Below are 22,329 nucleotides of genomic sequence, written 5' to 3'. Positions count from 1 at the left end.
TCATATAATTGTATAAATTGCAGTAGATAAATGTGAAATGATGAAAATGGTTGGATATATAGGTGTATATTTATCTGTCTTTGGATGAGAGTGTTATTTCTAAGCATAAATGCAGTAGACAAAATTAGCTATGAAAAAAGCATTTCCCTATTTGAAAATGTAAAACATGTGTATATATATATATATATATACATATCAACATCATAAAAATAAAAGGACATAAAAATAGAAAAAGTTACCATACATTAAAAAAAGGCTCATAACCTTTATGCAGAAAACATATATATGTATTGATAAGAAAAATACGAACAATCTGATGATAAAATGGGCCAAATCCAGGCATTTCCTGGGTTACATACAAGTAAATCCCTGAAAAAATAATCAACTGTTAATAACTTTAAAAAAATACAAAGGAAAATAAGATCTAATTTATAACTATCAAAGTATAAAAATAAAAAGATAAAAGGATAATACTAAATATTGGTTCACATATCTTGCTGATGAGAGTAAATTTATGCCATCTTTTAGAAACACATTTTTGTAGTACATTAAAAAAAACCCTTCATATCTTTTTAATGTGTCAAGTAATTTACCTTCCAAGAATCTGTCCTTGGGAAATAATTAACAATGATATCAAGGACTTATGGTCAAGAAAGTTCAACATACTTTCATAATAAAATATAGTAGGAAATAGTTTATATATTTAATTAATAGAGAAATGGTTCAACAAATTATGATATATCTGCAAGATTGAAGATCTAGTGTCACTATGACTATTTTTTGAAGATTTTTCATGATATGAGAGTGCTAATGATTGAGTAATGAGTATAAGAAGGAGAATAAAAAGCTGATTATCCAGGATTATTTCAGTTATGTAAAATATATTGGGCAGAGCAAGAAGATTAGAAGAAGAGATTCCAAGATGTTAACCATGGTTTTGTCTGGATTTTAGGATTGTGGATAGTTTTTGTTTTCCATTTTGTATTTTTCTATTTTGTTACAAGGCTCCCACATTTGCTATCTTAACATCAATATATATTGTCTTTTTTAAAAATGAATTTAAAATTCTAAGAAAGCCAATTGAGTGTAGGCACAGATGACTCACATAAAAAGGAAGTATAAAAAGCAAATGTTTGAAAAAGTTTTGCCTCATAAATAAAAGAATGCAAGTTAAAATAAATATGAGATATTACCTAAGATATTTATAAAAACATTTTTACTGCCTATGAGGAATAAAAAATGACTTTAAGATTTGTATTCCTTGGTCTGTATGATCAAAGATATGTTACTGGTGTGAGCTGCCCTATCTGATAGGTAAATAATTTGCCACATTTAAATTTTAATTTTAGCTAGATAAAATAGAATAAAAGAAATTTTTCTGGCAGTCTAGTGGTCAGATAGAGAAGGCAATGAATGGCATCCTACTCCAGTACTCTTGCCTGGAAAAGCCCATGGATGGAGGAGCCTGGAAGGCTGCAGTCCATGGGGTCACTAAGAGTCGGACACGACTGAGCGACTTCACTTTCACTTTTCACTTTCATGCATTGGAGAAGGAAATGGCAACCCACTCCAGTGTTCTTGCCTGGAGAATCCCAGGGACAGGGGAGCCTGGTGGGCTGCTGTCTATGGGGTCACACAGAGTTGGACATGACTGAAGCAACTTAGCAGCAGCAGCAGCAGTGGTCAGGACTGAGCCTTCCAAAATAGGGGGTGCAGGTTTGATCCCTGGTTAGGCAGTTAAGATCCCACATGTCTTGTGGCCCAAAAGCCAAAAAACATAAAACAGAAGCAATATTGTAACAAATTAAATAAAAACTTAAAAAAATAGAATACAAAATCCATTTCAAGTGCTCAGTAAGCACATGCCTAGTTACTGTCTTGAACGTGCCAGATATAGTTTTCTATCATTTCAGACAATCCTATGGACAGGGCTGCTCCAGCATATATATGATAACTTATTTAGCTCAGTCTGTCATCTTTGAAAGATATCAACCACTTTTAGAGCACAAGAGAGAAGGGACATCATATATAAAAGAGGAGAAGTTTCAGAAATAATTATATCTAGAAATTACACTTAATATTAATTTGTTTAACCAACAGTTTTAAATACCTACTGTGTGTCTGTCTGTGGAGACAGATTTTTACTTGCTCTTCCCCCAGAAACTTCCATGGCTATTTCTTCAGTTCTTTGTTAACATGTGGCCTTATACAGAGAAGTTCTCCAAGCAATTTGTTAATAGATAAAATAGTAATCCTTTCCTATACCTACTCCTCCTGCTGCATTGCCTGTACTACTTGCTCTTTATTTTTCTCAGGAGCCTATTTGTTTTCTCTATTTTTATCACATATCTATGTTAATTTATTTATGGTGCATCTCTTGATTAGAATTAGAGTTCTAATAGAGTATAGACTTTTTTCTTTTCTTTTTTGGTTCACTGTTCTAATTCCTAGTCTAATACTTCGTTTTAATTTAATAGTTCATGTCCCTAAGTGAAATTTGAAGTTCATGTCCGTGAAATTTGACTGATATGAGGTAAAATTCATCTGACAATAGATGAGGACAGATATTTCAAAAGATGGATTTTTTTCTTGGAAAGGATAACAAAGGTGGATTTTTTTCCCCCTGGTGTAAAGCACATTACAAATCGAGAATCATTCTTATAGAAGTAAATTAAAATATTAAAAAAAATGATATATACCAGAGACTTGGGGAGAGATTTAAACTGCAATTGGGCTTCCCTGTGGCTCAGACAGTAAAGAATATGCCTGTAATGCAAGATGCCTGGGTTTGATCCTTGGGTTGGGAAGATGCCCTGGAGAAGGGAATGTCTACCCACTCTAGTATTCTTGCCTGGAGAATTCTATGGACACAGGAACCTAGCAGGCAATAGTACATGGGGTCGCAAAGAGTCAGACACGACTGAGCAGTTAACACACTTTAACTCCCTCCGAAAACAGATTAAAGCATAATGGTTCATTAGAGTGGAATCTATGGAATAACCTTTTGAAATAAGTGTTTAGATATTGATGGTACATAGGAATATTTGATAGGAAATAATAGTGTCTGTAAACAGAAACTTTGAAAACACATGTATTATATATAAAATTAATTTAGTGTGATGTGGTTTTTTTTTTTTAGCTATTTCTAATCTTTGTGGGAAAGAGACTGCCCGCCCTTAATGTCACAATGTAAGATGCAGGCTCTAGAGGTGAAAAAGTTGTCATTCATCTGTGGCAGAAAAAATATCTTGAATGATTTATGTGAATTTCTTGACCAAATAAATTGAGAAATCGGTTTCACACAGTTGTAAACCTAGAATTTCCACAACCAGGATTTTGAGGAAAGCCTTCATCTAGAAGTAGATTCCTTTAATTTGTCCACAGACTAAAGCAAATCTGGGGGATTCTTTAGCAAACGTTCAGCTGTAGATAATGCAATGTGATTCTATGGTAGCTCCAAATACCCCCATTCAATTGGTGAAATGTCAGCTGTTCTTCCTTGATGAGGAAGAAGCATCCGTGGGTTGGTTAGGGTGGAATTTTTAACCACCTACCCAAATTTAATGTATTTTTATCCTGTGTATCAGAAAAAATCACCATAAGAGCCAGTGCTGTAAAGATATTAAATGAAATAAATCCTACTTTATATCCATCATGGGAAAATCAATTTTATATTAGTTCAGTGATCACATTAAATTTTAATCCAAGGTTAGGTGTTCCACAAATAAAATCTAACCCTTAGTTAACCTAAGATAAATGAATCCTTTCTTATTCTCTATTACTCTTTCATTTAAAAATTAATTGGTCATTCATTTCATAAACATTTATTGATCATGGCATTGCATTATGTGCTAAAACAATAACTAAAAGATGATATAACAGCGTAATTTACTGCATTAATTGCATCATTCCCTACATAGCTATGAGATTGTGTGTGTGTGCTCAATTGTGTTCAACTCTGTGACCCCATGGACTGTGGCCAACCAGGCTTCTCTGTCTATGGGATTCTTCAGGCAAGAATACTGGAGTAGGTTGCCATTTCCTCCTCCAGGGGATCTTCCCAACCTAGGGATCAAACCCATGTCTCTTGTGTCTCCTGCATTGGCAGGCGATTTCTTTACCACTAAGCTACCTGAGAACACACTGAAAACCTTTTAGTTCTGATAACACCCCTGTCAGGCAGGTGTCATTTAATAGATGGGAAAAAAGTGAGATCCCCCGACTGGAGGGAAAGTGACTTAGCAAAACAAACCCTGTACCCTTTCTTCTCTCTCCTTTTAGTGAAGACTTATTTTCCAAAACAAAACACTGGGACACACAATTTGAGAAGGGAGTTTTTCTCTTTGGTGATTTTACTTGTGTGCAGGGTATTAAAGGAATATCTGATTAAATTATATTTCCTTACTCTTTTGATTAATCACCTTATGGAAAAGAATAAATTATGTAAAGATTGGGAACTGTCTAAGAACATCTGGAACATCTGGCCACCATACTGACCCATTGTAATCTTGTGAATGTTTAAATGTTCTCTCTGCCCAGTCCTTGAGTCTTTTCTCACATCTTATGTTCCCTTGCTCACTTCTTTGTATTTTTTAACTCCATTTTTTTTTCTACTACCCAACTCTTTCATTTAGTTTCAATTGTGTATCTTAGCTTTTGCAATTTGTCTGCTCTGACATGCTTGGAAATTCACAGTTTGTTTAGCAGAATAACCAACTTTGGCCTCATTTACTCCCACATGAAGGTCAGAGCCCGTGGTCTTTGCTGATGTTCCCTTTGCTCTAGAGTCGTCTCTTCTCACTTAGCCGACTCAGAGAAGAAGGCATGATCACAGATCCTCTGAGCTTACCAGATAATCTTTGGATGAACAAGTCAAAATTGCTGGCATGGGTTTGACTTTTTCTGATGTTTCTGTTTTCCTCTCCAGGTATTTTCTGTGTTCACATCCTCCCATATGGGTCAGTTATTTGAGGTGAAACTGTATAGAGATGTGAGCCATCAGTGATCACCTTCACCACTTTTTGTACTTATAATGGCTGTTTCCTCTTTATTTTCGTCACATCAAGTGGAAAAGTATTTTCCAGCAAAGTCAGCCTTGAGGATGGAGGGAGAAGGCTGTGTGCAGGAGGAAAGAGAAGCAGATCAGGGAGAAGGGACGGTGGTCTGTGAAAGAATTCTGGCCCAAAGATGAAATGACAATCAAACTTAAGGGCGAAGCTACTGCTGAATGATAAACTTGGAATGGATTTTAGGCAGGAATATTTTTTATTCAAAGCAACTTTCAAAAGCAGAAGAAATGTTATCAATAACCATTTCAGGACAATTTTTTGAAGGTTCCAATATTGAGTTATAAAGAACACACTGAGTTGTTTGGCGTCTCTTTCCAGGTTTGCAACACAACCACAGACAGGAAGCATGCAGACACCTTTTTGGAGAAGTGTGTTACTGAGTCAATAATGAACATTGTGAGCGGCTTCTTTAATTCACCCTTTTCAGACAACAGTACCAGCCTCCAGGTAACATTACCAAAAAGTAAAAAGCATCCTGTCACACAGAATTTCTGTAACTTGTTTGGTGGAAAAAAATGTAATATGGCCAGAAAGTCCTTTTTTGCCCTTCTAAAGATGAGTCTTCTTTCGTAGTATTCACTGTTATACCCCTTTCTGAGTTTCCCAATCTTTATTTTCAATAAATGAAACTTCAAGCTGAATTCTTTTTGCTCTCTCTAAGCAAAATAGGAACTTTCACAACTGTAGAATGACTGTTTCCCATGTGTCAAAATAAACTGGTATGATTCCTTAAATGGATAGATATTTTGACTCAATAATTCCAATTTAGTAAATCCTGAAAGAATTAGCATGGATTTATATACTAAGATTTTCACTGAAGAATCTATAATACTTAAAAATTGATGTCAACTTTAAATGTTCACAAGCAGGAAATTAACTACTTTGGTGGCTCAGATGGAAAAGAAAATGCCTGCAATGTGGGAGACCTGGGTGCCATCTATGGTTTGGGAAAATTCCCTGGAAAAGGAAATAGCAACCCACTCCATTATTCTTGTCTGGAGAATTTCATAGACAGAGGAGCCTGGTGGCGTACAGTCCATGGGGTTGCAAAGAGTCAGACACAACTGAATGACTAACACTTTCACTTTCATTTATAAATACTTAAAATTTGATGTCAACCTCAAATGTCCTCAAGCAGGAGATTAGCTAAATATATTGTGGTATATCTGTAGGTGGCTTATTATATCTCAATTAAAAGTCATAATTTAAAGGAAAAATTGATGACTACGGAAAATAATCACAAAGCAATATAAAGTGAAATAGGCCGCAAAATTGCATTATAGTGTCCTCCAAGTTTGTGTGTATAAAGAATATATGTGCATATATACATAGAAAAACTCAGTAATTACCTTAAAAATGTTGATACTAATTATCTTTACTTGTTAGGATTATTGGTGACTTTCATTTGTTTGGTTGCCAAATATTCTACAGTGATTATATATTGCTCTTATAAAAATGGTATTTCAGTTTTACCTTTTTAGAGAAAACTTTTGGACTGTTAAAATCATGTAAAATGGTTTTTGTAGGTCAAAATTGCTGTCTCCTCTACTTGCTCATCAGTGAAACCTAAACATACAATGAATGAAACAAACAAACCCAAAGCACCTGTTCTATTTATGCGTGCTTGATTGCTCAGTCATGTCTGACTCTCTGTGACCCCATGAACTGTGCCCAATAGGCTACTCTGTCGATATAATTTTCCAGGCAAGAATACTGGCTTCAGTTCAGTTCAGTCGCTCAGTCGTGTCTGACTCTTTGCGACCCCATGAATCGCAGCACGCCAGGCCTCCCTGTCCATCACCAACTCCCGGAGTGCCGTTTTCTAATCCATGTTCTGTTTATACTTAGAAATAAATCAGGAATTATAAAAGCATACTTAGATTTATATCATTGGCTTCAAGAAATGTCATATTTGCCAGATTAAGAATATAGGTAAAATAATGAATTTTCTATAGTGTCTAATGTGGTTCTTGTCATGAAATGAGTACATAATAAATATCTGTTGAATGAGATGTTCATTAAATAGCACTGAAACTTTAAAGACAAGATTGTATTTTATTTTGATGGACCTGTTTTGATAATGAATAGCTATCACATCAGAAGGGTTAATGGTTTGATGACCTGTTTGCCTCTTTCTGTTTTCAGACACATCAGCCAGTTTTTATTCAGCTGCTCCAGTCTGCCTTCAGAATTTATAATTGCACCTGGCCAAATCCCGCCCAGAAAGCCTCAGTGGAGTCCTGTATCAGAACTTTGGCTGAAGTAGGTAAGTTTGAGTGTCAGATTTTACTTACTTCACATTATGTAAAAGAAATCAGGCTTTTCTCTAATAGGCAGTATAAAGCAGCTTGTGTGACTTCTATAAAGGTGAAGAGCAGAGATGAGCAAACGATTCTGAACATTGCATCCTTTTAGGGAGAAGAGTATAATTATTAAACTTCTTCATTTTAAATATTTTTAAAATACTTATTTTTAAATTATTATATTTCTAACCTTCAATTAATATTTTGTGCTTTAATATAGCTCAGTAGAATATTACACGAATGAGTCTGTTTTGTTATCTGAGATTTTTATTATGGAATTGCCTGTTAAGTAGCCTAATATATTAATATCTGCAGGAGGACTTCTTGAGGGGTTTTTAGTTTTCTAATTTTGTGTGAAATCTATTCATATTTATTTGAGTCTCTGTTATCCATAGGAGGCTTCAGAAATTACAGATAAAATGGAATGCCAGAGAATAACACTTAAGGGAAGGTTAGTGTATTCTAGGAAGTATTTTTCAGAGTTCTCTCCTGTTTTTCTTTTTTTTTTTGAAGTAAATTTGGACTGTTCTAGATGGCAGAAATGAGGAGGGAAAAGAAATATAGACTGGACTGGACTTCAGAAAACAAACAGGAGCTGAATCATTCGTCTCAGCTAATGGTGGTTCTGCAAGCATTGCAGGCATTGGAAAGGGCAGCTTATAGTGTGTTTCGTTATTGTGATCATCATCACTGCTGACATTTGTCAGCATATACCATTTGCCATGCTAAGCAATTTACATGTATTATCTCATTTAATCCTTAGATAGGCTCATCGCTTATTTACATTTTACAGCTGCGGAAACAGAATTATCTAGATCAGTTAACTTGGCCAGGGTTACAGTATGTGCTTAGTAAATATTTGATAAATGAATAAATGGTTTAACTAATTAATGACCACTTGAAATATTTTAGTCTCTTCTCCTCTTGTGCAGTTTGGTTTAAGTAATTTAATATTGACAAAATGTAACGATGGCCCAATTTTAATTTGAATACATTCAAAAGGAGTTATAAGCTAAAAGGATCAATTGAAAATTAATAGAAATAAGAGATGAATGGAGAAGGCAATGGCACCCTACTCCAGTACTCTTGCCTGGAAAATCCCATGGGCAGAGGAGCCTGGTAGGCTGCAGTCCATGGGGTTGTGAAGAGTTGGACAAGACTGAGCGACTTCACTTTCACTTTTCACTTTCATGCATTGGAGAAGGAAATGGCAACCCACTCCAGTATTCTTGCCTGGAGAATCCCAGGGACAGCGGAGCCTGGTAGGCTGCCGTCTATGGGGTCTCACGGAGTTGGACACGACTGAAGCAACTTAGTAGCAGCAGCAGCAGAGAACTAGGTGATTGTAAATTGTAAATAAGTATTAAACTTGGCAGATCTTCTATATATCCCAAAGAGAGAATACATTTGAAAAACTATGTCACAACAATAAAAATATTTTAGGCAAAATAAGAAACATAAGAGTAAAATTATATTGCTATTTTGAAGGATATAAAAGATTTTAATAAATGATTTGTTTGAATTTTTAATAAATGATTTTAACTTAATTTTTAATTTAGCAAATGGATTTTATTTAAATTTAATCAATGGATTTATTTAAATTATGTTAAATTTATAAGATTTAATAAATCAATTGGAGAAGGAAATGGCAACCCACTCCAGTACTATTGCCTGGAAAATCCCACGTACAGAGGAGCCTAGTAGGCTACAGTCCATGGGGTCACAAAGAGTTGGACCCGACTGAGCGACTTCATTTTTTTTTTTTCCAATAAATAAATACTATTTTGGGATTATAAATTTCAACTTGTAAGGATGTCAGTTCTCCACAGTTTATAATTTTACTGCTTTCAAACAGGACTCCTTCTTTGCATACACTCTCTACCCCCTCCACTTGGGCCTAGACACCCCATGCAGGGCCACACCCCACAAGCCTGTGTCCTCTGACAGCTTGGCTTCTGCCTCCTTCTTGTGGAAGCTTCCTCCTCACATCCCACTGGTTGCACACAGCCCCCTTCAGGCTATTGCTCTCTTGCCCGGTGGCCTCTGACTCTGTGCTGGGTCACTCGTTAGCATGGATACCCTTATCACCTTTGTCACTGTGCCAGGCTGTCCAACAGTGTGGACAGCTTCCATACCAAACTGATTCTCCATTCCAGGGCGCCTCCTAGGCACATGCCTTCCACTCCTTTCTGGGTGTGAACACTCTGGACCACCTCAGCCCCTAATGGATCCTTACCCAGTGTTGGCACTTGACTTTGCTCTGCTCTGCCTCCGGATTTTAAGATAGAATGTGTGTGAAAGTAGTTCAGTTGTGTCTGACTCTTTGCAGCCCCATGGACTATACAGTCCAGGGAATTTTCCAGGCCCGAATACTGGAGTGGATAGCCTTTCCCTTCTCTAGGGGATCTTCCCAACCCAAGGATCGAACCCAGGTCTCCCACATTGCAGGCAGATTCTTTACCAGCTGAGCCACAAGGGAAGCCCTAGGACAGAATTGTTCAAGAAGAGAAGGAAGAGGCTATCATGAAAGTGAAAGGGTCAGTCTATCAGTCATGTCCGACTCTTTGTGACCCCATGGACTGTAGCTTGCCAGGCTTCTCTGTCCCTGGAATTCTCCAGGCAAGAATACTGGAGTGGGTTGTCATTCCCTTCTCCAGGGGATCTTCCTGATTCAGGGATCAAACGCAAGTCTCTTGCATTGTAGGCGATCCTTTACCATCTAAGCCACAGTGAAGTCCAGGCTATCCCACGTACTGTCAAAAATACAGAACACAAAAGAGAACTTAAATTTCGTTTTGAAAAGATGCATATAGCAAAGTGTCCAGCAAGATATAAATAAAAACTTTTACAAGACCTTGCATCACAAATATACAGACACCATTAGCCAGTCTTTCTTACTGACAATAAATTATTAATAAATTTTTTAAAAAAGATATAAATAAAGTATTAACACAGGTTATTGCCTGGGGGTAGAATGGTTCTATTGTCCATGCTTTCCTGTAACTTGTGAGTTTTTAACACTAGATCTCAAATTGTAATACAGCAATATTAAAAGCATTTTCATTTTGACCCAGTCAGCTGGGAAATATATTAACCATCAAAAGATAATCTAAAGGAAAAGCAAAAAAATATGATGATTTGTTTTTACAAAGGAATTTTTTTTTGCATTGTCTTTGCTGTCAAGTATGTTTCTGTATTTTACATTTTAAGGCAGTCTCCCGTCTTCCTCCTCATCTTCCTGCTTCTTCTCTCCCCTTTCTTCTTTCTCCTCCCCCCCTTTTTTTTCACTTCCTTTTTGTCTCCTCCTCTTCTTCCCTAAGCGTTGATATTCAGCAAATACCATGGGGGGAAATATGGGGCATGGAGGGTATGCTGTTCATACCACTTACAAATTGAGAGATGAAGAGCTCTGAGCCACAAGTGAGATGCCATGCTGTAGTTTCCGTCTGAGTTGCAATTCCAGTGTTGTAGTCAGGCGAGTTCTTGCAGAGCAGGGTGGCACAACTTTGGAAGTTTAAAACAGTCACTGAAACTCTACAGTCTAAGAATAGAATTTATTTTTATGTTACAGGACTTCATTTTCTACCATTTCCTTTACTCTTTATGATTTAACAGGAAATTTTAGTCTCTTTTTGTATGCTATAGAGACACACGTGAAAGGAAGTCCAAAAAATATCTTAAGTCGATAATCAAAGTAGGTTTGGAAGAATGCTTTGGTATAAAGTCTCAGTTTTATCTTTGTGTGAAAGCATGTTTTTTTTAAATTGAAATATACTTGATTTGCAGTGTTTTAGGTGCCCAGCTGAGTGGTTCAGTTGTGCGTGCATTTGTGTGTGCGCGTGCACACACAGACACACTTTTTAAGGTTATTTTCCATTATAGGTTATTGCAATTTATTGAATATAGTTCCTTGTGCTATATAGTAGAATCTTGTTGGTTATCTATTAAGGTTTTATGTGCAGTAATATGTATATGTTAATCCCAAATTCCTAGTTTATCACTCCCCCTGCCCCCTGCCACTTTTCCCCTTTACGACCATTAAATTTGTTTTCTTTTTAAAATATATTATCTTTATTTATTTTTAAAAATTTATTTGTTTTAATTGGAGGCTGATTACTTTACAATATTGTAGTGGCTTTTGCCATACATTGACATGAATCAGCCATGAGTGTACTTGTGTTCCCTCATCCCAAACCTCCCCCGCCCCCACCCCACATCCTCTGGGTTGTCCCAGTGCACCAGCTTTGAATGCCCTGTTTCATGCTTCAAAGTTAGACTGGTCATCTGTTTCACATATAGTAATATACATGTTTCAGGGCTATTCTTTCAAATCATCCCACACTCAGCTTCTCCCATAGAGTCCAGAAGACTGTTCTCCTTGCATCCCTGGGATAAAGCCCACTTGGTCATGATGTATGATCTTTTTAATATGTTGTTGGATTCTGTTTGCTAGACTTTTGTTGAGGATGAACATACATCTATGTTCATCAGTGATAATTGGCCTGCAGTTTTCTTTTTTTGTGGCACATTTGTCTGGTTTTGGTATTAGGGTGATGGTGGCCTCATAGAATGAGTTTGGGAGTTTACTTTCTTTTGCAATTTTTTGGAAGAGTTTGAATAGGATAGGTGTTGCTGCTGCTGCTGCTGCTAAGACGCTTCAGTCGTGTCTGACTCTGTTGCGACCCCATAGACGGCAGCCCACCAGGCTCCTCTGTCCCTGGGATTCTCCAGACAAGAGCACTGGAGTGGGTTGCCATTTCCTTCTCCAATGCATGAAAGTGAAAAGTGAAAGTAAAGTCACTTAGTCATGTCCGACTCATAGCAACCCCATGGACTGCAGCCCACCAGGCTCCTCCGTCCATGGGATTTTCCAGGCAAGAGTACTGGAGTAGGGTGCCATTGCCTTCTCCAGGATAGGTGTTGGCTCTTCTCTAAATTTTTGGTAGAATTCACCTGTGAAGCCATCTGGTCCTAGATTTTTGTTGGAAGATTTTTGATTACAGTTTCGATTTCCATGCTTGTGATGGGTCTGTTAAGATTGTCTATTTCTTCCTGGTTCAGTTTTGGAAGGTTATACTTTTCTAAGAATTCGTCCATTTCTTCCAAGTTGTCCATTTTATTGGCATATAGTTGCTGATAGTAGTTTCTTATAATCCTTTGTATTTCTGTGTTGTCGTGGTTTCTCCATTTTCATTTCTAATTTTATTGATTTGATTCTTCTCCCTTTTTTCTTGATGAATCTGGCTAATGGTTTGCCTATTTTATAATCTTCTCAAAGAACCAGCTTTTAGTTTCGTTGATTTTACTATAATCTCCTTTGTTTCTTTTTCATTTATTTCTGCTCTGATTTTTATGATTTCTTTCCTTCCGCTAACTTTTGGATTCTTAATTTCTTCTTTTTCTAGTTGCTTTAGGTGTAAGGTTAGGTTGTTTATTTGATGTTTTTCTTGTTTCTTGAGGTAAGCTTGTATTGCTGTTATCCTTCCTCTTACCACTGCTCTTGCTGAATTGAATCCCATAGGTTTTGAGTTGTGTTTTCATTTTCATTTGTTTCTATGCATACTTTGATTTCCTTTTTGATTTCTTCTGTGATCTGTTGGGAGAACCATTAATTTTTTTTCTGTGTCTGTGAGTCTGTTTCTGTTTTGTTAAGAAGTTCATTTACATCATTTTCTAGAATTTCACATATAAGTGATATCATATGATATTTGTCTTTCCCTGTCTGACTCACTTCACTTAGTATGAAAATCTCTAGGTCCATCCATGGTGCTGCAAATGGCAAGCATATTTCCTTCCAATTCCTCATTTGTTGTTTCCAACTGAACAGTTAGGAAACTATCCGTCTGCATTTGTCCCCCTCTCCTACTCCATAATGGCCTAGTTTGACCCCTCTTTACTTCCTTTTGGACCACATAGGCATGCTGTGTTCTTTCCTCACTTAAAAAAAATATGCTACCAGAATAATCTTGATGTGAAATTCTGTTGTTTTAAAAACATCAACAACAAAGTCCTCAGCCTTCAGCAGCATCCCTTTGTCCAATAAGCTAGGATGGATTCCTCATTGCACATTTGTGGCCTTGCCAGCACAGCCCTGCCTCCTCCTTTGACTAGTTGCTCACTGCTTCTCAACCCCTCACAGAGAACTGGATATTCTGCCCCAGATACTGCTCCCATAATAAGTCTCTTTTTCTCTCCAGTTTCCACCATTGCCATTTGTCAGTATCTTTTCCATTACTAGAAAATTTTTATTGTTCAAATTTCTCCATTAAAGCCATTTCTGACTTACAGGTCCAGATCTGAACTCATCCCCATTTGACCATTTATACTTTTCTTACAGTCTTAACTTTATCCTAGCTTATACCATCGTTAAGTATTAATCTACTAGATTTTGAGGGACAACGACTATGAAATGTCTGTGAAAAATACATTAATAAAAGGTATTGTCTATGATGAAAAAGTGAAAAGCAAATTCTGCTTTGTGATGGGTTTTTGTTGTTCAGTTACCAAGTCATGTCCAACTCAATGCAACCCCATGGACTACAGGGAAGCATGCCAGGCTTCCCTGTCCTTCATTGTTTCCTGGAGCTTCCACAAACTCATGTCCATTGAGTTGGTGATGCCATCCAACCATCTCATCCTCTTTCATCCTCTTCTCCTCCTGCCTTCCTGATGCTCTTTCCCAGCATCAGGGTCTTTTCCAATGAGTGATGGGTCAACCACATCTTTTTTTGTTGTTTATTGGTGGATATGCTTCATGGAAAAACACATCATCAAAATGAAAGCATTCGTAAATGAGCATCTGTGGTTGTAAAGGGATCTAAACCTCCCTTACTTATGTAGTGATGTTGCATGAAGGTGGACCCTTTCTAGGACATGAAACTGGGCTCTTGTCTAACACTTGGAAATGAATTGTCCAAGGAGACACATGTGCTGACAAAGCAAGAGATTTATTGGGAAAGGGCACCCAGGTGGAGAGCAGTAAGGTAAGGGAAACCAGAAGAGCTGCTCTGCCATGTGGCTCCTGACTTGCAGTTTTATGGTGATGGGATTAGTTTCCACGTTGTCTTTAGGCAATCATTCTGACTCAGAGTCCTTCCTGGTGGTGCACGCCTTGTTCAGCCAAGGTGGATGCCAGTGAGAAGGATGCTGGGAGGTGGTTGGACTTGCAGCGTCTCCTTTTGACCTTTGCCAAACTCTTCCGGTTGGTGGTGGCTTATTAGTTCCATGTTACTTACCAGGACCTCCTGTTATAAAACAACTCATGCAAATGGTTACTATGGTGCCTGGCCAGGATGGGTGGTTTCAGTCAGTGTGCTTCCTCTAACAGTGTTTGAAAACATTTGAAAAAATTTAGACAAAAAAGAAGTCTTATCTTCCAACATTTGAAGGTATGAATGGATTCCCTTTACAGGTTCCCAGGAATAGGATTGTAATTAATATATGGCAACTGAAAAAGGCAGATTAAAAAAAAAATTTTTTTTTTTTGACCATGCCACACAACTTATGGGATCTCAGTTCCCTGACCAGGGATTGAACCTTGGCAGTGGAAGCACCAAGTCCTAACCATTGGACTGCCAGGAAACTCCCTAGGAGACAGATTTTTGTCCCAGTTCAAAGAATAACTATTTACAGTTAGTACGTTTTTAAAATCTTAGGAGTCACATGTGACTCTTCCCTTTTGTTCACTTCTGTTAAATACAATAGCAAGTTCTACTGGTTCCACTTCCAAAATCCATCAGTTTTTTTGTTCTCTTGTCAGACAGTCTTTTCAAATGCACTATGATATGACATGGATTACAGAAGAATCTCATTTACTGAATACCCTACCTCTACCCCAGTCTCACTACAATCCATTTTCTATATAGTAGTTATAGTGATCTTAAAATGTAAATCAAATCATATCAGTCATTTATGTAAAACTTTCCATTGCACTAAAAATTCCTATTCCTTGTCATGACCTAGAAAGACCTTCATCATCTGAGTTTAGTCTGCTACTACTTTCTCTCATTTCCCTATCTCCATCTCTGATCCACCCACATTGGCTGACATTCCGTTTCTCATCTGTAAACCTTTTTCTCATCCCAGGGCTTTTGCATGTACTATTCCCGTTATTTGAATCCTTCTCTCCCATATGATGACATGTTCAAATGTTAAATCCTCAGTGAAGTGTCCCAGATATAGTTTTCCATATGTAGTTTTCCAGCTTCTTCCTACCCCTTGTCCTGTCTGGCTGTTTTATTTTCGTCTTAGCCCTTACCACTGTTTGAAAGCACCTTGTTTGTTTGTTTACCTCTTTGTTGTCTGCTTCTCCCTTTAGAATATAAAATATAAAATCAGGGATTTTGCTTGATTCACTAATTGCTTCTGCTTTAAAGAGTCTGGTTCTGACATAGCTGGTTTTTGAATGTTGTTGACTGACAGTAATCCCTGAGATAGATATTTTTGCAGATGGTGAACTTTAGACATAGAAAGGTTAAATAACTTACCTGATTAATAAGTTGAGCTGGATTTTAAACCCAAGTTTCTCTGAGTATGAAGTTGATGCTGTACCAGGTTGCTCCAGAGTCCTTTCTTAGAAAGCCCCAACATATAAACTAGGACTATGGCAGTTTGGCTCACCAGGTAGGGATCTGTCTGACGTGTTACAGTTCAGTTCAGTTCAGTCGCTCAGTCGTGTCCGATTCTTTGCGACCCCATGAATCACAGCACGCCAGGCCTCCCTTTTCACCACCATCTCCTGGAGTTCACTCAGACTCACGTCCATCGAATCAGTGATGCCATCCAGCCATCTCATCCTCTGTCGTCCCCTTCTCCTCCTGCCCCTAATCCCTCCCAGCATCAGAGTTTTTTTCCAATGAGTCAACTCTTCTCATGAGGTGGCCAAAGTACTGGAGTTTCAGCTTTAGCATCATTCCCTCCAGAGAAATCCCAGGGTTGATCTCCTTCAGGATGGACTGGTTGGATCTCCAGGTGCAAAGTCATTTTTGTGTTTCAGCTCTTCTTTAAGAATACAAAGAGGCATTTATTACAATTGAAATATGTATGAATTTATATTAAAGAAAACAGTGAATATATATATTTAAGAAAAATGTTACAAAGTCAAAGAGAATACCTAATTTTTATAAAGCAAAATTTCAGTGCATTTACAAACTGGTAAACACATTCTTATAAAGGCAGATAATTATTATATTGTCTATTCTAGTTATATTTACGTAACATTTTGTCATTTGTAAAGTGCTCTCAAGTATATTGGCTGAACTCTTCTATCATCAAAAATATTTCATTCTCTTTCATATTTATACATTAGATACAAAAGGTAGTAAAAACAGCAAAAGCATTTACTAGGTCAGAACTTACCTTACTGGGAGTGGGGAGCATTGATTAGTGTTATTGCATGTATATATGATCAGTAACTCAGTTGTGTCTGACTCTTTGTGACCCCGTGAACTGTAACCCACTGGGCTCCTCTGTCCATGAGATTTCCCAAGCAAGAATACTGGAGTGGGTTGCCATTTCTTTCCCCAGGGGATCTTCCTGATCCAGGGATCAAACCTGCATCTCCCGCAGCTCCTGCATTGGAGGCAGATTCTTTACCACTGAGCCACCTGGGCAGCCTTGTTATTAGTGTTAGACACTGTGGTAAACCCTGTGATGTGGACATAATCCGCAGGCCCATTTTAAAGATGGAGGCATGAGGTTAGCAAGGTTAGGTAGCTCGTTTGGTCACACAGGCAGGTGTGAACCCCTTCTAAACTGACATACTAGCAGGCATTTGTGATGCTCTGCTATCAGAAATCAGTTTAAATAACATTGTATTATACCTTTAAAGTACAAAAATTGATCAGGATGTTAAGTTCATTAGTCAGTTACTGTTCTTCAATTTATTCATTTGTATAAAATACAATAGCACATGTTAGAACTACTTTGAGAAAAAGCATCCAAGGATTACTCCCATTTTATTTCATTTAAAAAAGGATTTTGTTCCATAACCTTCAAATGATTTGAGGGGATTAATATTGGGTACTTTGTTAAAAACATAATCATTTTTCCAAATGGAAATTTTGCAAAATATCTGTTACAAATGATTTGAATAATGAACGTCAATCTTCAAGCCAGTCATGCCCCCAAATTTGAATGTATGTAAAACATTAACCCTTTGAGAAGAGAAATTCAATCTCTCTTAAATCAGTGTGTCTATTTTCATCTCTCTAGATGTTATGACTGATTGTTTAAAGTATTTGACATATTGTATCTCTATAATTATGGTTTTAAAGTAATAATGGAAAATTTAAAACTCCATATTACTTAAAAAATTAAATCTGAAGGAAAAGCTAGGACAAATTTTATAAACTTTTTCATGTATTTATTAATTCAGCTATTGATAATGAGCCCTCATTATCTGGAAAACATTACTCTAGTTTTAGGGATATACAGTCTGGGAAACCATATTTCTTGCCCTCAGTGAATATCTAGTACATTGAGGGTAAATGTAACATGTACAGAAATCACAAAGCAGAATAAAACTAGATAAGTGGGATGGGGTAGAGTAGGAAGGAGGCACAAAAGGGAGATGATACCTGTCTACATAGGGCTTCCCTGGTGGCTCAGAGGTTAAAGCATCTGCCTGCAATGCGGGAGACCCTGGTTCAATCCCTGGGTTGGGAAGATCTCCTGGAGAAGGAAATGGCAACCCACTCCAGTATTCTTGCCTGGAGAATCCCATGGACGGAGGAGCCTGGTGGGCTACAGTACACGGGGTCGCAAAGAGTTGGACACGACTGAGAGACTTCACTTTCACTTTCACCTGTCTACATATAGCTGATTTATTTCCTTGTACAGAAGAAACTAATGCAACATTGTAAAGCAATCATACTTCAGTAAAAAACAAAGCTAAGTGCTTTATCTGTTACAAAGTTCAAGAATCTGACACTGTGGCTAGAGCATGGTAGATCGATGAATATTTATTATATGAATAAAATACCTGAGTGAATACAAATGAATGAATATTCTACTCTTGTCATTGGCTGCATAATATCCTATTGTGTGCCTATATTCTAATTTATTTAACCCCATTATTATTTATATTGTTTCTAATCACTTTGCTCATGAGGAAGAATAAGATAAATACCTAGGGATAGAATTTCTGGATATTATAGTTTTGACAGATACTGTAGTCTGTCGAGATTGATCAATTTATATGCCGCAAACAATGCAGGAGATAATTTATCTCCTTGATAATATGGTGTGTTATTGGATTCTTAGATCTTTGCAAATCTTTTAAGTAAAAGTATTCATATAGATTTAATTTGTGTCTCTCTTCTTACAAATAAGGGAAAAAAAACCAAACCTTTCCGTATGATTGAGTCATTGGTATTTCCTTTTCTGTGAACTGTCACTTTTTTATTTACTTTTTGTAAAGTTTTTTTTTTTCCCAATAGTCTGCATAGCCCTTTAGCTATTAATTAAATGAGCTCTTTGCCTGTAAGTAGCCAATATTTTTTTCTCAGTTTTTCATTTGTCATTTGAATTTTTTTTTTTTGCATGTAGAAATTATTTTCTTTTTAAAAAATTTTAATTGGAGGCTAATTACTTTATAATATTGTGGTGGTTTTTTCCATACATTCACATGAATCAGCCATGGGTGTACATGTGTTTCCCATCCTGAACCCCGCTACCACCTCGCTCCCCATCCCATCCCTCAGGGTCATCCCAGTGCTCCAGCCCTGAGCACCCTGTCTCATGCATTGAACCGGGACTGGTGATCTATTTCACATATGGTAATAGACATGTTTCAATGCTATTCTCTCAAATCATCCCCCCCTCGCCTTCTCCCACAGAGTCCAAAAGTCTGTTCTTTACATCCGTGTCTCTTTTGCAGTCTTGCATATAGGGTCATCATTACCATCTTTCTAAATTCCATATATATGTGTTACTACACTGTACTGGTGTTTTTCTTTCTGACTTACTTCACTCTGTATAATAGGCTCCAGTTTCATCCACCTCATTAGAACTGATTCTAAAACATTCTTTTTAATAGCTGAGTAATATTCCATTATATATAGGTACCACAGCTTTCTTATCCATTCATCTGCTGATGGACATCTAGGCTGCTTCCATGTCCTGGCTATTCTAACCAGTGCTTCGATGAACGTTAGGGTACACGTGTCTCTTTCAATTCCAGTTTCCTCAGTGTGTATGCCCAGCAGTGGGATTGCTGGGTCATACAGCAGTTCTATTTCCAGTTTTTTAAGGAATCTCTACACTGTTCTCCATAGTGGCTGTACTAGTTTGCATTCCCACCAACAGTGTAAGTGAAAGTGAAAGTGAAGTCGCTCAGTCGTGTCCGACTCTTTGTAACCCGTGGACTGTAGCCCACCAAGTTCCTCCGTCCATGAGATTCTCCAGGCAAGAATACTGGAGTGGGTTGCCATTTCCTTCTCCAACAGTGTAAGAGGGTTCCCTTTTCTCCACACCCTTTCCAGCATTTATTGTTTGTAGACTTTTTGATAGCAGCCTTCCTGACCAGCCTGAGATGGCACCTCATTGTGGTTTTGGTTTGCATTTCTCTGATAATGAGTGATGTTGAGCGTCTTTTCATGTGTTTGTTAGCCATCTGTATGTCTTCTTTGAAGTAATGTCTGTTTAGTTGTTTGGGCCATTTTTTGATTGGGTCATTTATTTTTCTGGAATTGAGTTGCATGAGCTGCTTGTATATTTTTGAGATTAATTCTTTGTCAGTTGCTTCATTTGCTATTATTTTCTCCCATTCTGAAGGCTGTCTTTTCACCTTGCTTAGAGTTTCCTTTGTTGTGCAGAAGCTTTTAAGTTGAATTAGGTCCCATTTGTTTATTTTTGCTTTTATTTCCATTACTCTGGGACGTGGGTCATAGAGGATCCTGCTGTGCAGGATGAGAGTGTTTTTCCTATATTTTCCTCTAGGACTTTTACAGTTTCTGGTCTTACATTTAGATCTTTAATCCATTTTGAGTTTATTTTTGTGTATGGTGTTAGAAAGTGTTCTAGTTTCATTCTTTTACAAGTGGTTGACCAGTTTTCCCAGCACCACTTGTTAAAGAGATTGTCTTTTCTCCATTGTATATTCTTGCCTCCTTTGTCAAAGATAAGGTGTCTGTAGGTGCATGGATTTAACTCTGGGCTTTCTGTTTTGTTCCATTGATCTATATTTCTGTTTTTGTGCCAGTACCATACTGTCTTAATGACTGTAGCTTTGTAGTATAGTCTGAAGTCAGGCAGGTTGATTCCTCCAGTTCCATTCTTCTTTCTCAAGATTGCTTTGGCTATTCAAGGTTTTTTGTATTTCCATACAAATTGTGAAATTATTTATTCTAGTTCTGTGAATAATACCATTGGTAGCTTGATAGGGATTGCATTGAATCTATAGATTGCTTTGGGTAGTATACTCATTTTCACTATATTGATTCTTCTGAGCCATGAACATGGTATATTTCTCCATCTATTTGTGTTATCTTTGATTTCTTTCATTGTTTTTTTCCATTCATTTTTCTTTTTTTAATTTAAATTTATTTATTTTAATTGGAGGCTAATTACTTTATAATATTGTATTGATTTTGACATACATCAACATGAATCTGCCACGGGTGTACACATTTTCCCCATCCTGAACTTGTAGGCTTTTTAGATTTTGTTTCATCTTCCAGAATAGCCTTGATAAGCCTAAGATGTTGTTTTTTTAATTCCCATTGAGAATTTTCATGGTTTTAGTTTGCCTTGTCTGTCTGTTTTTTGGTGTAGCTGTTTACAATTTTGAGTTATCTGGAATATATTTAGTTGTAAGATAGAGGATGTGAAATCAACCTAATTTTTTCCAGATGAATAGTCAGGTGTGCCAATACTAGTTCTTACATAACCCACAAAATTATATATTATTTTTAAATTTAGGTAAAATTGGTATATAACAGTACACTAGTTTCAGGCTTAGAACACAATAATTTGACATTTTTACACACTATGAAGTGATCACCACAATAAGTATAGTTTCCATCCTTCACCATGTGTTTGGACTGCCTTGACTCTTTACGCGCACTTTGTAAACCCCTTCTCCTCTGAGCTGTTCTCTAGATCTTTGAGTTTTGTTTTGATTTGTGTGTTCATTTGCTTTGTTTTTTAGCTTCCACATGTAAGTGAAATCGTGTGGTATTTGTGTTTCTCTCTGATTTCACTTAGCACAGTAACCTCCAGATGTGTCCATGCTGTCTCAAATGGCAAGAGTTCCTTCTTTTTTTATGGTTGAATAGTTTCCAGTTTGTGTGTGTGTGTGATATTTTCTTTATCCATGCATCATACATTGACAGACACTTGGGTTGCTCTCATTTCTTGGCTGTTGTAAGTAATGCTGCGGTGAACATAGTGGTGTATGTACCTTCGGGGTTAGTGTTTTCATTTTCTTTGGATAAATACCTGGAAGTAGAATATGTGGATCATGGCAGTTCTATTTTTAATTTTTGGAGGAACCTCCACACTGTTTACCCCTTCATCAAATTTGTATGCCCACCAACAGCAACAGCAGCCCACTCCAGTGCTCTTGCCTGGGAAAATCCCATGGGTGGAGGAGCCTGGTGGGCTGTAGTCCGTGGGGTCGCACAGAGTTGGACACGACCGAGCAGCTTCCCTTTCACTTTTCATTTTCCTGCATTGGAGAAGGAAATAGCAACTCACTCCAGTGTTCTTGCCTGGAGAATCCCAGGGATGGCGGAGCCTGGTGGGCTGCCGTCTATGGGGTCACGCAGAGTCAGACACGACTGAAGCGACTTGGCAGCAGCAGCAGCAGCAGCAGCAGCAGCAACAGTGCACAAGGGTTCCTTTTTCTCCACATCCTCTCCAATACTTGTAATAAAATTTTCTTTATTTAATTGAGGAGTCATTTAAGTGTAGATTGAGTACCAAACAGGAAAGATACAATTTGTGTACTTAGTGTT

The 22,329-nt window shown here is 37.3% G+C and overlaps 1 protein-coding gene across 1 annotated transcript in view; it reads left to right on the top strand.

Moving 5' to 3' along the window:
* ITPR2 (inositol 1,4,5-trisphosphate receptor type 2) overlaps positions 1-22,329 on the top strand; it is a 594,002-nt gene that overhangs the window by 288,471 nt on the left and 283,202 nt on the right. Inside the window, exons 33-34 of the mRNA XM_040234592.1 lie at positions 5,388-5,516; positions 7,215-7,335. Of these exons, the coding sequence (XP_040090526.1) occupies positions 5,388-5,516; positions 7,215-7,335 (250 nt within the window). The remainder of the gene's footprint in view (positions 1-5,387; positions 5,517-7,214; positions 7,336-22,329) is intronic.

Source organism: Oryx dammah, unplaced genomic scaffold (assembly GCF_014754425.2).
Source record: "Oryx dammah isolate SB20612 unplaced genomic scaffold, SCBI_Odam_1.1 HiC_scaffold_29, whole genome shotgun sequence".
NCBI lineage: Eukaryota > Metazoa > Chordata > Mammalia > Artiodactyla > Bovidae > Oryx > Oryx dammah.
This window is presented reverse-complemented; position numbering and strand designations above follow the sequence as displayed.